The following is a 16,339-nucleotide window of genomic DNA, read 5'->3' on the forward strand; positions in this document are numbered from 1 at the left end:
CTGTTTTATTGTTGTACGTAGTACTTGCAATACTTCTGAAGCAACTTAGAATACATTACACCTACTGAATACAGTACAGTGAAATCCTGTAAATACAGAGCGACGAGGTCATCAAACCTGCTTTAAAACCCAGCAACACAACTGTAGCTGTATAACTTTACAACAGCAACACTGCTTTAACAAAAAAGCAAAACAGCAAGGCTTATTTGACATCAAAACAAATATTTTAAAAATGCTGTCTAATCGCTCTCGCTGTACTTTGGTGTTACACACAGACCAGTCTGTGCAGTGCTGCTTCAGTCAAACACCTTTTGTGTTTTATTAGGAGATGCACAACAGTTCTTCTGTGGCTTTATAGGTAATATTTTCACTTACACAATTTAGCAAAATCAGACAATATTGCATCTAATATACACCGCAATATTAACTACTTCTTATTGAAATGTTGTAAATAAATATCACATTTGCAGCTGGTCAGTGTTCAAAAAATGCTAGGAAATCACTTCATGTAGCCCTACAAGAGTGATTACTGATAAACTGTCTGAAAAAAAGAAAGCCACGTTTTAGAGAAGAAAAAGAAAATCACCCACTGACTTTCAAAGCTGCTACATAGTAACAACTTTCTACTTCGAGGACCTTGATAGAAATGTAGTGGAGTGAAAAGTACAATATTTGTCTTTCAAATGTAGTGAAGTTAAAGTCATAAGTTCCCAGAAAAAATAATACTCAAGTAAAGTACAGATACTCAAAAAGTGTACTTAAGTACAATACTCAAGTAAATGTACTTAAGTTACTGTCCGCCTCTGTTTACTTTTAATTAATGCATTACTAGAACAAATTGCAGTGCTTCATTTTGCAGTGAAGTTGAACTGTTTGGTTAAGATATTTTTGTGTTTGGATGACTGTGCTAATTGTTTTGAGAACAAGTACACTGCATTGGAGAAAAGTGTCAAATCGATTGATAAAAACTGTAACTTAAAACACCGCCACTGAAACGCGACGCAACAGCCAAAGACGTCCGTCTGACGCGCGTGTATCTACCAACAACTGTGCCCAAAATAGCGAAGACGGAACGTGCAACTGTGTAAACGCGTCCAGTAAGACGCAACTTCTGGCTTGAAGAGTACCAGTCTATCTTCCGCTCTTGGAATATAAAAACGTAAAAGTCTTTTGCAATTATAGCCAACACAAATGTTGATAGTAAGAAGTGAATCAACTCAGAAATCATAACAATAAAGGCAAGTTTTGCGCTGCCTACTTACAGATGGGAGTCGGGAAACTGTATAGCGCTTCCACAGCTGAATAAAGACAGAAGTAGAAGAATAGCAGCGGACAATCTGAGCGCATCCATTATTCTTCTGACTGACATCCAACAGACAAGTTTCTCCCTCTAAAATCCACTGACCGAAGTGACCCTCCTAAAGCAGCCGAGCTGCCGCCATGAGCGCAGCTATACTTCCACAAACAAATCTCAGATGCTTTTGGTCCCTCCAGCTACTTCAGCCTTTGCCCTGTAATTAGTTCAGATGTTTCCCCAGAGATGTGGAGACTGGCAGGGGGAGTCGGGTGCGGGGCGTTCCCGTGTCCCTCCGGTTTGGCAGTACGTTAAGAGTCTGTTTTAGACTGTGCGCGCTGTTGCGGATCAGGCCCCCACCCATCTGCGCGCGATCTTCCTCACGCGTGTCGCTCCATACAAGGAGCTCGTGCCGCACAGTATAGATACGCGCTGCTAGGCATCACGAGCTCATAGCTTTGAATGACAAGAAAGTTGGAGTTGCATCAGGATAGATAGATAGATAGATAGATGGATGGATGGATGGATGGATGGATGGATGGATGGATGGATAGATAGCAACAACAATACATTTCAGAGGAAACATTTTTGTGGACTTCTTATGCAATTTTAGATTTCTCAAGGTATATTTATTTTTTAAATTCCATTTTTATAGGAATACAAATTAAAGCCTCCAAGTGCCGTTTGACATTTTCTTCTAAAATGAGCATTTTCCCCAAGCTCCTGTGTGTAGGTTCAGTCATTTCACTTTTATGGCAATGAATCGGTTCTTAAGAGGCTTTTGCATCTAAACTCTTCAAATACAGTTTTAGTTCAAAATAAAAAATAAAAGACCTGCTATTATTGCCTCAAAAAAAATAAAGATAATCTTTACTGAAAACAAGTTGAGATTTTGTGATAATGATAGTCAACCTATTGAGCAGCCTATTGTAGGTTTCAGTAAAATGGACACATTAAAACAATAAAAATAAAATGCACATTTTGCATCTTATTGTATGTACAGCCTCAGGCTCACTTATTGCTAACTGCTAACAGATTGACAGATGGACAGACAGTCAGTGAGACAGACAGGAACACACACACACACACACTGCAAACAATGTTAAATTATGGGAACGTTATGTTACTGAGAGTAGTAACATTAAAAAAAAAAACGACGAGTGTCCGACTAAAAAGTTTCAGAAATAAAAGGCATATAATAATTAATGTATAAACTTTTTGTGCTGACGTTTTGAGAACATATGTGAAGACCATATAACTCAGAATGAACATTCTATTAACATAGCAACGTTTGTTCATAAATTTGAGACAACCTTGTCAAAACATAAATTATGGATGGATGGATGGATGGATGGTCAGGCATTTGAATTTGTATTTGATAGATAGATATATAGATAGATAGATAGATAGATAGATAGATAGATAGATAGATAGATAGATAGATAGATAGATAGATAGATAGATAGATAAATAGATAATTACATTTAGATAGATTTTTTAAAAACTTTTAAAGATTGACACTCTAAAGCAAATATCTCAGTTCTTAAAAAGGTGTCTATTATCAAATGGCAAAGAGGAAAGAAATCTTCCCTGACAATATAAATAGATTTTTAATAACTTTTTTTGCAGGTTAGATTGCTCCCCAAGGTTATGATTTCTATGTTATGAAAAGATATGCAGTGTTCGCTGTCTGGGTGCAGCTGAGGGGAGGTGAGCTCACCGGAGCGCTGCATTTACTGAGCAAATAAGCAGCTAACTCTGATCTCAGCAAATATGAGGATTTACACTAGGGCGTATTTGAAGAACTGTGAGATTGTGTGTGTGTGTGTGTGTGTGTGTGTGTGTGTGTGTGTGTGTGTGTGTGTGTGTGTGTGTGTGTGTGTGTGTGTGCATGTATTAGCACTTTGAATATGTGAGGAGGTGTATTTACTGTAAACCAAAGGAGGAGATATGGAGCGACCACATAATGAATCTGTAGGACATATTACAAATTACACATTATACTTTAAGGACATCTAACAGATAGATAATATTTATAAGAAGACCCTACAGGAGATATGACTTTCAATTAAATTAATGTATCTATCAAACGCACCATTTATTTATTTATTTACTGTGAAGTGTTTTGCAGTCACCTTCTGATGTGTTTTTGTTTCCTCAATGTGAGACGCACAGGTCGCAGCAGTACATGAAGACAGAAACTCATTCTCATAAAAGCATCCTCACGGATCCAGCAGCTCCCTCATAACATCATTTTAAGTGGATTACAGGGCTTTAGTTAGATTAGGTGGCATTAGTAAGAAGAAGCAGCATCCAACACAAACGCAACCAATACAGAAGAGTGGCATTGAGAACAGTATCAAGAACCACTGCTTGCACTACTGTACGTGAAGAGTTTGTCATCAACAAGGACACATATTGACTTTTTTTTTTTTGCCAAAATCTGAATCTCTAATAGCTATTATTAATAATCAGTAGCACTTTATAACAAGGTCTCATTTATTAACATTGCTAATTTTTTAACCTTTGTTGATGTCAATTAACAAAAATGTTCATGTTAGTTCATAGAGCATTAACTAATGTTAACAGATACAAGTTTGATCTTACAAATGTATTAATAAATGTTGAGATTAACATTAGATTAATGAATGCTATAAAGTATTGTTTAAGGTAACTAATGTATTTAACGTTAACAAATGAAACCTTATTGAAAAGTTTTAGCTTAAATTCTATGCAATTTGTATAAATAAAAAATAAAACACTAAAAACTATCATTGCAAATAAGTTATTAAATAAACAATCAATTGTTAAAAAAAAGTGAATTTAGGCATAACATAACATCATAATGTATAGTATGAAATCCAGATATTCGTTTAATGTCTAAAACTATGTATGTATATGACACAGTATGAGAAGAATAAACACTGAAAATATTAAGAGTAATCAATATGTAAGGGGAGGGGGGGGGGGGTCTAATATAATCTTTTGTTTTCTTGTTGTTTTCTATAAAAAATTACCAACATTTTGTGAGTTTATCTTAAAACAAGATATCTCCCAATGGCAATTCCTTAGAAATTAAGTTCATTTTTCCTACCCGATTTTTTACTTGTTTAAACTTAAACTAACTTCATTTTGATACTTTCTCCAGAAACAAGACTATATGTTAAACCTTTTTTTTTTCTCTCAAGTAAATGTGTCTTGACTTAAGAATGTTAAGATATTTGTACTGGAAAACAAGACAAAAATACTGAGGAAAATTATTTGTTTGCAGTGCAGTATAGCCAATAAGGAACAGCTATGCATCTGCAATTGTCAGGGTGTCTATCACTGTACAGGGAGAAGACAGCATGTTTTTTTTCTGATATGCATATATGGGGTCATCAGGAGTTCATGGTTCATCCCCCAGGATGTGAGCTACAGAGCGGGCAGGTAGGGCAAACGCTGTACACTCTATCCACAGATTAACTGATCTCAGTCGTCTCCTAGCAACACAACACTATCTATTCACAGCCACAGGAGTCACCCGAGTTAGACCAACTCTGAAGCTGAAGAGGATACACTCTTCAAAAGGCAGAAGATGAATGAGTAAGTCAGCAAAAGAGAAAAAGAGCAAGGGAAGCACAGAGAGACAAAAGAAAGAAGAGGAATGCAGAAAAGAAATTTGTCAGTGAGGTACATCTACTCAACTTGCACTAAATGACCTCATACAACCTGGCAGGCGATGCCAAAGAGAGCACTGTTGTACATTTACTGACATCAGGGTGCGTGGGGCTGTTATGGATCCCTCTGTTGGGATTACATTGAGTGATGCTGGTGGGTTTTATTGCCACTTGGAAATGGTACAACTGTTGGGGGAGGTAGAGATTATGGGGTAAAATATGAGCGAGTGCTTTGTTTTTTCTCTCTGGTTTCTCTTAATGCTCCATCCCTTTCGTGCAAGATGTTTTTAGATGGATGATTATGATATAAAAGTGAAAGTAATTCATACGCTTCATATTACTCTATATTAGACCCCTAACCTCACACTGTCCTGCAGGGTTGGACAAAATTCAATAATTTGGCTGTGTTAAAAATAAAACTAATAAATAAATCTTTCATTAAAAGCATTAATAAATACATATGTAAAAATAAATGCACCAATGTCAAATGAAAGATTTATTAATTAATAAGAATCTTGCAGCCTTCTATATTCTTCCACCCTGGTCCATGAAAGTTAATTTATTAATTGGTGAACATATGCTAGAGTTCAGGGTTTATGGTTCTTTATTTATTTATTCAAGATTATTTTAATGTGTAAAAAGTTCAAAAGAACAGCATTTAATTGAAATATAATTTTTTTGTAACACTACTGTCACTTTTATTCGATTTAATCCATGCTTGATGAATAAAAGCATTCATTTCTTTAAAAAAAAAATCTTGCTGATCCTAAACCTTTCACTGATAGTGTATAAAATATATATTTTTTAATAGTTTCTTTAATTCATTGTCCCTGTCTGCAAGGCAGATAAACCTATACATTTCAGAGCTTTTTAAACCTGTCAAGCTACAACTGAAAGTTATACTTGACAAAGTTTGTTTTTAGTGAAAAATTTGAGTTGAACATGAATTTTAGAATTCAGAAATTGAACTGTAATGTAAAAGTCATTCTCACTTCAGTTCTGAATTTTAGAAGTGCACAAGCTTGCCGTCCTACAGCCTCTATCTGATACAAGTCAGTTTGGCAAATATCTCCTCAAGGCAAAGTAGCTGCATTACATTTCAGTTCATTGTTTAGATTGTTGAAAGTCATAAATTATAAATGCAGACCTAGAAAAAATGAGCAGGACTTGCATGACAGCCTGAACCTGATTACGAGGATAATAATAAGTGCCGTATATATTTAGACCTGGTGTCTTGCTTTCATTTTTAACATAGTCATTTGGCAGGCCAAATCAGCCTTATGCTCTGTCTCTGTCCAAGTAACTAATGACTGTGTGTTAATATTTAATATTGGCCTAATCATTTTCCTTGCTTAGCTCTTTAGGTGTAGGTAGATCCATTTGGGAACCATTTCCTTTGAGGAATACTGACTTTATTAAATTAAATGACGAAGTTTTGTTTTAGCTCTTTCCCAAAAATAATATCAATTGTGGCCATCTATGTGGGGCGCCATGTGTCACCCCAACAGAGTTTATTCCCCCCTGAATCAACACCCAGAGCTGATTCTATAAGCAGGTTTTAGCTAACTGGGTTGCTCTCCCCCAGAAAAGGCTTTTGTTTGTAATGTTAAACAGCAGAAGAAATTAAACATGCTTCTTATTTTCACTTTACATGACAGAAAAAAATGGAAAATGCATGCAAACAAACATTTTTGTCTAAAGGCAATGTGAATGTTTGGACATGAACGGACTTGCGTGTCAGAAACACATGCATTGGGTACGGTGGCGGGCATCTCTGTCCTTTTACTTGGCTGCCCTTCTTGTGGTTTTAGGCCTCAGGATTGTACAGAATAATATGTCAAATAGAATTAAATAAAAAAATTATTTGGTTGCTTTTCAGAATATTTATTATTACAGCATATGGTATTTATTGCAGAAACACATTTTTAATTAATTACCGGTAAATTAAAATGAAAAGAAAACTACAAAGAAATTCTGTGCAAAAATCAAGCTTCATCCACTCATGGTTTGCCAAGTGTAATTTATTAATTAATCTGTCCCATGGAGATTGTTTCCAAGGCAACTGAGGATATCTACATTTTAACTGAGTCCCATAAGTTACATAAGAGTTTGGGAATGTTAACTTGCAGGTTTGATGCCAGATAAGCATGTGAGATGTAAATGCATATGATGACCTCAATGTCTTACAGATGATTCTTGCTCATACAGTCCATAAAATCCTAATGCCCTTAAAGTTTTTAAAAAATTTCATGACTGATCAAAAAATATTCACAAATTGTGCCAAAAACAATTAGCAATTTGGCAGTGTAGCCATGCAGGCTTCCATTGTTAGCTGGATCGTTTTGGAAATACTTGAGCTGAGAATACAGATGGAGCCACAGAATGAAGAAAATCTAGAAAAGAAGCTGGCCACCCTGACGTGACCTGGTTGCAGTCCCACAGCTCTGCCCGCAACCAGGACACCAGAAAATGAGATGCAGCTCTAGCAGGGCAAGCAGAAAGAACATCACAGCTTCCTGGCTAATGAGGAGCTGATTCACTTCTGGTTTTGATTTATTTACAATTCACCTAAAAAGACTGCAAATGCTGGAAAAACAATATTCATACCGAAGTAAAAATAATATCTGAGAAAATACTTAACACTTAAATAATACAATATGATTTATCTTGCCACTAGCTGTCTCATTAAAAGAAAAAAAAACATGCTAGCGAGCTTCTTGTACCACAAAATCAACAGAAGCTGTCGTCTGAATCATAAAGCGCTTTGTGTAACTTCACACCACATGAGAGGTGAGCATGCTCAACAGGTGTCATTACTGCCACTTAGTCAATATGCAACATTTTCAGGGTTTCAGAAGATCTTAGTAATGAGTATCGCACATTTTAAAGATTCAGACTGGAGAAGGAGGTTTTTAACACCTGGAGAAAGGGATCTGTTAGAATTTGTGACAGTACTGTCTCAATGACAGTAAAAGCCTGTAAATACTCAAAATGAAATCTGCCACCTTTATTATTGTTAACTAAAACTAAAGTTATTTGTTTTTGTTCACTAAAATAAAATTTGTGAATATCAGACATAAAAACTAAATGTTTTTCCATTGACTTTTGGATTATTGCATAAAATAAGCTCTGTGACCAAGAAAAGTTCATGATTTTTAAAATAATCTTCATAAATAAACATAACTTTTGTGAGTTACACTTAGGTCGCATGACTTCAGCGTTACCACAACTAAAAATTAAAATCAGAAATGCTGGCAACTAACTGAAATAACGTACTAAAATAATAATAAATAAAGCCTAATAAAACAAAAGTACATCATAAATTACTAAAATCTCAACAATTTAAAATGAAAACTAAAAATACACGAATTACCTTATCTGATGCTATAGTAGAGAACTGCAGTGATGACATATTTTTGTAGGCCAACCTGGAAGTTAGCATCATCATCTTATACATATATTTCCATTGACTTTTGGATTATTGCAGAAAATATGCTCTGTGACCAACAAACGTTCATGATTTTTACAGGTTTCATTCATGAAAATAATCTTCATAAACGTATGAATTACGCTTAGGTTGCCTGACTTCAATGTTACCACAACTAAAAATGAAAATCAGAAATGTTTGCAACTAACTGAAATAAGTACTAAAATAGAAAAATAAGCCTAATAAAACAAAAGAGCATCAAAAATGTCTAAAAATGAAACAAATTAAAATGAAAACTGAAAACACTAAAATAAAAGCTCATTTAAAATACATTCTAAATGTAAATTATACCAAATAACACTGTTGTACAAGCGGTTTGTAGTTAATCGCTTGAGCTATAAATGCCATGTGATTTATCACTCTAGAGCTGCAGGAAATTACATCATGACAGGGATGATACTAACCATACTAAATTGTAATTTGTGCAAACAGACATCATAGATGTAACCCTATTCTGTTTGTATTGGATTTGTGAGGTCTGACATTCTCAATCCTAGTTTTAAAAAGCATAGATCTCACTGTATCTGACTGCTGTTCATGTAAGACTGACTTTATCTGTAAATATCAGTAAAGGTCTGCTTATTCAATAAGAGCCCAGATGGGCCGGTTGTTTATCCAGTCAGCTGAGGTGTAATTGTGTTACTATGTCTAATGGCTCACTTCATACGGAGCGTCACATGCTAAGGAAGAAAGAAAGCAGGCGGCCAGGCAAGGGAGTGGCAAGCTAGATTAAACACTGGCTTGAGGTTTAAACTCAGATCCAGCAAGCCTAGATCTTCATACTGGTCTAAGCAGAAATGACCTCTATCACCTCTATTTGAACATTCCTCAGCTAATTAGACTGAAGGTTGGTGACCGTGGAGAAACATATTGTGCATAAACAAAGGAACAACACGGCTTTAATTGTCAGCAGCGTGAGGTTTGTTTGTGTGACTCATCAAAGCCAAAGTGAAGAGCATCAATGCAGATCTTTGATAAACAAACAGCTCTTTAGAAGTCCACATCTGAACCTTTGAAGAGGGAGACACAACGCTGATGAAAGAAAAAGAGACAGACAGATGTCCCCTGATCAAAGTGGACACCCACAAAATCTCCTCCGTCCTCTATTGTCTCTCTCGCCGCCTCTGACAAATCTATTACGTTACGTAACCGAAATGAAAATAAATCAAGAGTCTACTGTCCTTCGTTGAGTCACAGCTCTAAATCTGCCTCAAGAGAACACTCTACATAAACACTTGAAAAAGGAATCAAATAGCAGCATATTCCAAAACATTCCGTGTCAAGTTGGGCATCCAGTGAGTCCGTTTATCAAATAATCAATCAAACAACCATTAAGCCATCAAAACAAATGGGATTCTCAACCATTATAAGTAACTAAAAGGGGTCAAATAAAATGACAACAAATAAAATATAAGCAAAAAACAAGCACGTCAATTGACCCGTCGCAGGAAGTTTGATTGACAGGCGATCTGACCATTCATAACGCCGAATCTGCCATTTTGTCCGACAAACAAACCAGACAGGAGAGTAGATTAATGTCGGTGGACTTGAACTTGAAAAATGGTGTGTAGTGACGTCTTTCAGCGGTTTAAACAAGATACCTTCCGATGTTCATTCATGTTTATTTCGTGCTATAACTAGTAAAGAGGAAGAGATGATCGCTCACGTGCCACTTGAACTGAGGCGCCATCTGTCACGACACATTAAAGAGCCACAAAATGGCATATATTGTTTGAATTTCTTACAAAATTTGCTCTGTGGCCAACAAAAGTTCATGATTTCTACAGGTTTCATTCATGAAAGTAATCTTCATAAATAAACATAACTTTTATGAATTACACTTAGGTCGCATGACTTCAACCTTACCACAACTAAGCTTCTGACAACTCTTTCATTCTTTATTTAAAATATACAAGTTGGAAAGTTTCAGATCTTGTTTCAACCACAGACCATATTACTAGCATTTAAACATAAACACATTCCAAAAACTGAACAGAAGTGCTTAAATGCTAACTTGTTTCCAAGTTTTAGGATTTATTCCTTAAGCACCCTATGAAAGTAAATTCTAATGCTTCTAGCTACGTTTATGTCATGTCAGAAATGTGCCAGAATGCAGTTCATAACAATGAAAATACTCTCACCATTGCATAAAAGAACTATAAAGTTGAAATTTACCGTCAAATGTCTTCTTCTAGGGACAGTTTTCTCTGTCAGGTCAACGGCCTTCATGGTGGAGAAACAGTTTAAAGAGATTCTTGTTAAAAATGTTAGCTATAAACATTTAGCCATAGATGTTTTAACTAGCTACCTGAATATATAAGTTTAGTAGGAACTATATCGCCCCCTTAAGTACTGGAGTAATGACAATACAACAGGACTGTGCACTTGCAATGCTTTTTTACTTCCAAATTTAATGTTTATGGCTTAATATAAAGCAGAAACCTCACACATGTGACTGGGCCGTGGTAAAAAAAATGCTTTGACATTTGATGACATTTATAAAATACAGTTTTAAGTCTCTAGCTCCGCTTCTCCAGTCAGGACACGCACGATACTGCTGACTGTTTCAGCTCTTGATTGCAGACAGATGTCTGCATCTCGCAGCTCTCAACAGCAGATGCGCCTCGTCTGGCAGACACCAGCAGAGGAAGCTCAGGATCACAGATCCTACGATATAAAGATCTCAGCATCTCATTGCGAGATAAATGTCCCATACAACAAGGGACTTGCAATATAACAGGACTGTGCACTTGCAATGCTTTTTTACTTCCAAATTTAATGTTTATGGCTTAATATAAAGCAGAAACCTCACTCATGTGACTGGGCCGTGGTAAAAAAAAATGCTTTGACATTTGATGACATTTATAAAATACAGTTTTAAGTCTCTAGCTCCGCTTCTCCAGTCAGGACACGCACGATACTGCTGACTGTTTCAGCTCTTGATTGTAGACAGATGTCTGCATCTCACAGCTCTCAACAGCAGATGCGCCTCGTCTGGCAGACACCAGCAGAGGAAGCTCAGGATCACAGATCCTACGATATAAAGATCTCAGCATCTCATTGCGAGATAAATGTCCCATACAACAAGGGACTTGTCAACCAAGCCTCGTCTGATTACACAGTGAAACAGTTGTGGCTATACAGCACAAACTAATTTCTTGCATGACAATGGATGAATATAACATGGAATAAGACGAGATCTGCTTGAGACTGAATCATTGTCTTGCATAAGCAGCGACTTCCCTCTGGCTCTCTTGGGTATGTGTCATAGACATACTGAGATAACACATACATAAATCTACTCATCCACCTCTCTCTATTTTTCCTATAAGATTTAGAGTGCTGTGGGCAATAACATCTTCAAGCTAAGCTGAAGAGTTGCTAACTTTTTATTTTTTATTCAGAAACAAGCCTCACTGAGGTTAAGGGACACATATTTAGCCTTACTTTGGATTAAATGCTCTCAAACATCATTCCCAATCATGGAAGACTTTGATAGTGACAGATGGCGTCGCACCCCAGCTGCAGACGCAGCATATAAACAAGAGGAGCTCGCTGGGCCGCAGCAGGTGGCGAGAGAGGTGTGATCCATCATGGCGGCCTGGCAGTCCGATGCCCCGCCGAGGCACTCGCACGCATCTGTCACAGCGCGGGAACACCACGGCAGACCCAGAGCGCCAACCAACACTTGTCTGTCTGCTGGAGGAAACTTCTGTCACCTGTCCTCAGACCTGTGAAACTTTGGACTGAGGTGGGAACAGTGGGCAAAATAACCAATAAATTGTCAGGTTTAGCTGGTTTACAGCTAGTTTATATTAGATTGAACCCAATCCCTGTTGAAAAAAACAGTGTATTCTGGTTAGGTATGTTTTGAAGCAGCATGGCAGCTTGGTTTGAGCTGGCCCTGAGCTGGTTATAAGCTGGTTATGAGCTGGTCCTGAGCAGGAGCTATCAGCATTTGACCAGTTTAAACCAGCTAATATGCTTCAAAACATACCTAACCAGCATATGCTGTTTATTCAACAGGGATGACAAACTTTGGTAGTGCATTAAGAGACATACAGGATTACTTAAGCAAAAAACGTCTCTACAGCTTCATGCTCTTTTGCACACCCCATTCACTCACAGCTATGAGATTGAACACAATGACATACTTTGGTAGTGAATATACAATAAAAATTGTATATTTGTGCACTAAATATTCCAGGTTCAATGACTGAAAATTATTGATTACTGCAGAAATAAGCCATGCGATTTATTTCATATTTAAATCTAGTTTTTTTCTCCGTTGCTTTGCATTTTATTTTAGATTTTTTGGGGGTTTATGTTTATAACGTTTAGTAGTTTATTATTTAACACATTTTTTGTTTGATTTTGTAGATATTCCATTTGTATAGATTGTACAGCACTTTGGTATAACATTGTTTTTTCTTAAATGTGCTTTATAAATAAACTTAAACATGAACTTCCACCAAGCTCAACTTTATATATTCACAATCGCCATTTTGACTCATCCTTCAATTTGTAAAAACAAGCAAAAAGCATGAGTACAATGACATATTTACAATTTAAGTCTATGCGGCAAGGCATCCCTGCTTAAACCCCTTTGGTTAAGCTGGTTTGTTGGCTGGTTTTAGGGCCAACCAGCTAAACGTCAGTTTGCTCAGGGCTGGGAGACCAGCTTAAACCAGCTCAGGAAATAACTTTAACTAGTTTAAGCAGGGGGGTTTTTTTCAGTAGGGATTACACCGGAAACAACGTTAAAACCAAGTATCACCAGATATTGTACATGTTAATACTGAACTAGTGTGACAAAATCAATTACTAACATTGTTGTCCAACTACTGACATGATTATCTGGAAAAAAACAGCAGTTAATCCACCTATAACAATTAGTAGTCTACACCGGAGACAACTTTACAGTTCATAGCACACAATTTTGTATGGAAGAACTAATATAAGCATTTAAAATAAAATAAAAAAAGGCTGTCCTCATTGAATTTATTTTCCTTTAAATCGTGTCGTGATTTGTTGTGATGGTATTGTGTTTTTGTAAAATGCACTGCTTATGCGGTCGTGTAACTGTGTATTTTTGAGGCATGAGGGTATCTACAACCAAGAGCGATCTGCTTCACTGAAAATGACCAAAAGATCTCAGCTGTGAAAATGTTGAAATTAATTCAGCACTACAAGCATGAAACATTCCCACTCACCACTATTAGCTGATTAAGCCAAGGCACTCTGTTTGTGTGTGTGTGTTCAGGATGTGTATGTCTGATTCACAGCCTGTTCCGTCCATGTCCTCCCTCACATTAGGCAGCATTTCTCTGCAGTCTGTCAACGTCCATGTGCATGAGAGTATTAAGAGACATACAGAAGTACTCAAGCAAAAAACATCCCTACAGCTTCATGCTCTTGTGCACATCATACATATTCACGTATGATCTCAATACTTCTGGCTTCCGACATTAAATATAATTCAGAGTACCTTTTTTAAATTTTCTAATTCCAAAAAAATTAATTTTGTATTGTCACTCCATACAATTTATAAAATTCAAAATTGTATGTAGTGACAGTGGGTATTTACTATATATATTACAAGGAAAGTGAGCAGCGAAGTGACTGTATGTTATCGTATGAGTGTATCAGGTCAAGCAATCACGGTCAGCTGAGCAGAACAAACTAACGATGAAACCTTGAGGAACTGTCTCAATATGCAACACACATACACACAAACATGTCTGATTTACTATCTTTGTGGGGTCTCTCCATAGGTGTAATGGTTTTTATACTGTACAAACTGTATATTCTGTATATTCTATCGCCCTACACCAACCGTACACCAAAACCTACCCCTCACAGAAAACTTTCAGAATTTTTACATTCTCCAAAAAAACAAAACAAAACAAAAATGCTGTATTTATAAACTTGTTTCCCAATGGGGACCTAAATCAAGTCCCCATGAGTCAAGACACACACACACACACATCTTCTTATAGGGCTAAATTATGTTTTGCACTAATTCAACACTGTGATAAACACTTTTCATAAGAGTAATCGAAATGAAATATATGAACTAGCTCTCTCTAGTGGCCAACACGGTCATTTAAGCAAGCATCACATGTATACTCCCATTCAAATGTTCAAACATTTGTCCGACAATAAACACAAAGATGTGTTTTGCATCGTTTTTGTGTTTATTAAGTGTCAACACGTTAACTTGAAACCATCAAAGACTATATCAAATCAAAATTGGACTCTGTAGCCCAAGTACGTCTGCAAGATGTCTGATAAAGATCGTTTCATCATCTACTGTGTACAAACATCTGATAGACGCCTATAAGATGTCAGTTTTCTTTTAGTGAACTTTACATCATACTTCAAGTATACTACTATGTCCCTATTTAGGTATTAATTTGTATATATTTTGTTACATGCATATCTGAACATACAAAACATCAAAAGAACAGGGTATCTGCTTGTAAACAAAAACATTTTATTCTAGCTTCATGCATTCTTTTTTTAAACACTTGAATGTGGATACGTTTCATAAATAAAAAATAAAGAAATAAACAACATTTTGAACAAAAAGCTGAAAAAAGACTATGAATTGGATTCAGAATGAGAATCAAAACGTCGATAAAGTCGATCAACACACCAAAGCTTGAAAGTTATTATTACCTCTTCATTGGTCGACATTTTATTCCATTACGTTACACAGTTTTGATGCTGTTTTATGTCTGATGATCGTGTTAGATTACATGTGGAAGCATCTGTTGTTTCGGTTTCTTCTTCACTTGTGTTCTTTTGGAAATTCTGTACAGAAGATATGTACTAGCGCCCCCTACAGTATAACAATGAAAACACCGATTCTAGGAGCACAATTATAGCTAAAACATATTTAGACTTTTTCTAAGTACAAGTCAAGTATACTTAAATGTCATTTTAAGTATATTTCTGAGAAGTACATAAAGCCAATTTCTGAGAAGTACATACAAAGTAGACTAAAAGTACACTTTCCTATTTTTAGTTTAAAAGAAGTATACTAATAGCACACTTGAACAAACTTCTTTTTCGTAAGGGCAGTAAGCCCTGGTGGCCGTAGCTGTATCCCTTCTAGACTCAACCACTACACATCTGCATGCCTATAGGCTACTTCTAACCCTCGAAAAGTAAGTTCTTAAAAAGAACAACAATTGTAGTAAAATATGTAGCTAAATATGTCAATATAATGCAAATACATAAAAAGGCATTTGAAATTTGTGGCCTTCTAAAAGCTTTTGTCAAAGTTTAGGACCACACACAGTTAGCCTATATAACAGATGACAACAAATGGATGAAAGCCCCTGATAACACGTATATCACGGAGACGTCTATTTGACCTCTGCATTTACATCTGCAAGACATACTTTTTAGTGTTTGCTCATCTGTCTATCGGACGTTTCCTATCAGATGTCAAATAGACGTTAAGAACATGTCCTTAAAATGTTTATGATTTAGAATGTATGTAAAACAGTACTAACTAAACATTTTGATTTTCAAAGTTTACTACTGTTATACTTAAAGTTTACTTAAAAGTATACTTTTATATACTAGAAAGTGGGCCAATTTAGTCCCAAGGAGTATTGAAATAGTAGTACACTGATATTTGTATACTTACTACATACAGTATACTTATAAATATACTTAAACTTTACTTAAGTATACTTGCTCAAATAAACTTGAAGTATACTACTTTTTGGTAAGGGTGGGCGTGCGCACATCAATTGCCTCATTTTTGCCACGCTGAACAACAATAATTACTGTATTTGGATTATTGTAAGAGGTAGGTTTAGGGTTGGTGTAGGTGCAGACGATAATAAAACAGAATGTGATAGGTAGCACATTTACTTTATTGTT

At 36.1% G+C, this 16,339-nt stretch overlaps 1 protein-coding gene across 1 annotated transcript in view; it reads right to left on the reverse strand.

The window, feature by feature from the left end:
* LOC107591066 (voltage-dependent calcium channel subunit alpha-2/delta-1-like) overlaps positions 1–1,793 on the reverse strand; it is a 63,132-nt gene extending 61,339 nt beyond the window's left edge. The window contains exon 1 of the mRNA XM_016280070.1: positions 1,263–1,793. Within this exon, the coding sequence (XP_016135556.1) occupies positions 1,263–1,369 (107 nt within the window). The 5' untranslated portion in view covers positions 1,370–1,793. The remainder of the gene's footprint in view (positions 1–1,262) is intronic.
* Positions 1,794–16,339: the final 14,546 nt, after the last annotated feature.

The sequence above is a fragment of the Sinocyclocheilus grahami genome, unplaced genomic scaffold, assembly GCF_001515645.1.
Source record: "Sinocyclocheilus grahami isolate Dianchi unplaced genomic scaffold, SAMN03320097.WGS_v1.1 scaffold8.1, whole genome shotgun sequence".
NCBI classification, from domain to species: Eukaryota; Metazoa; Chordata; class Actinopteri; order Cypriniformes; family Cyprinidae; genus Sinocyclocheilus; species Sinocyclocheilus grahami.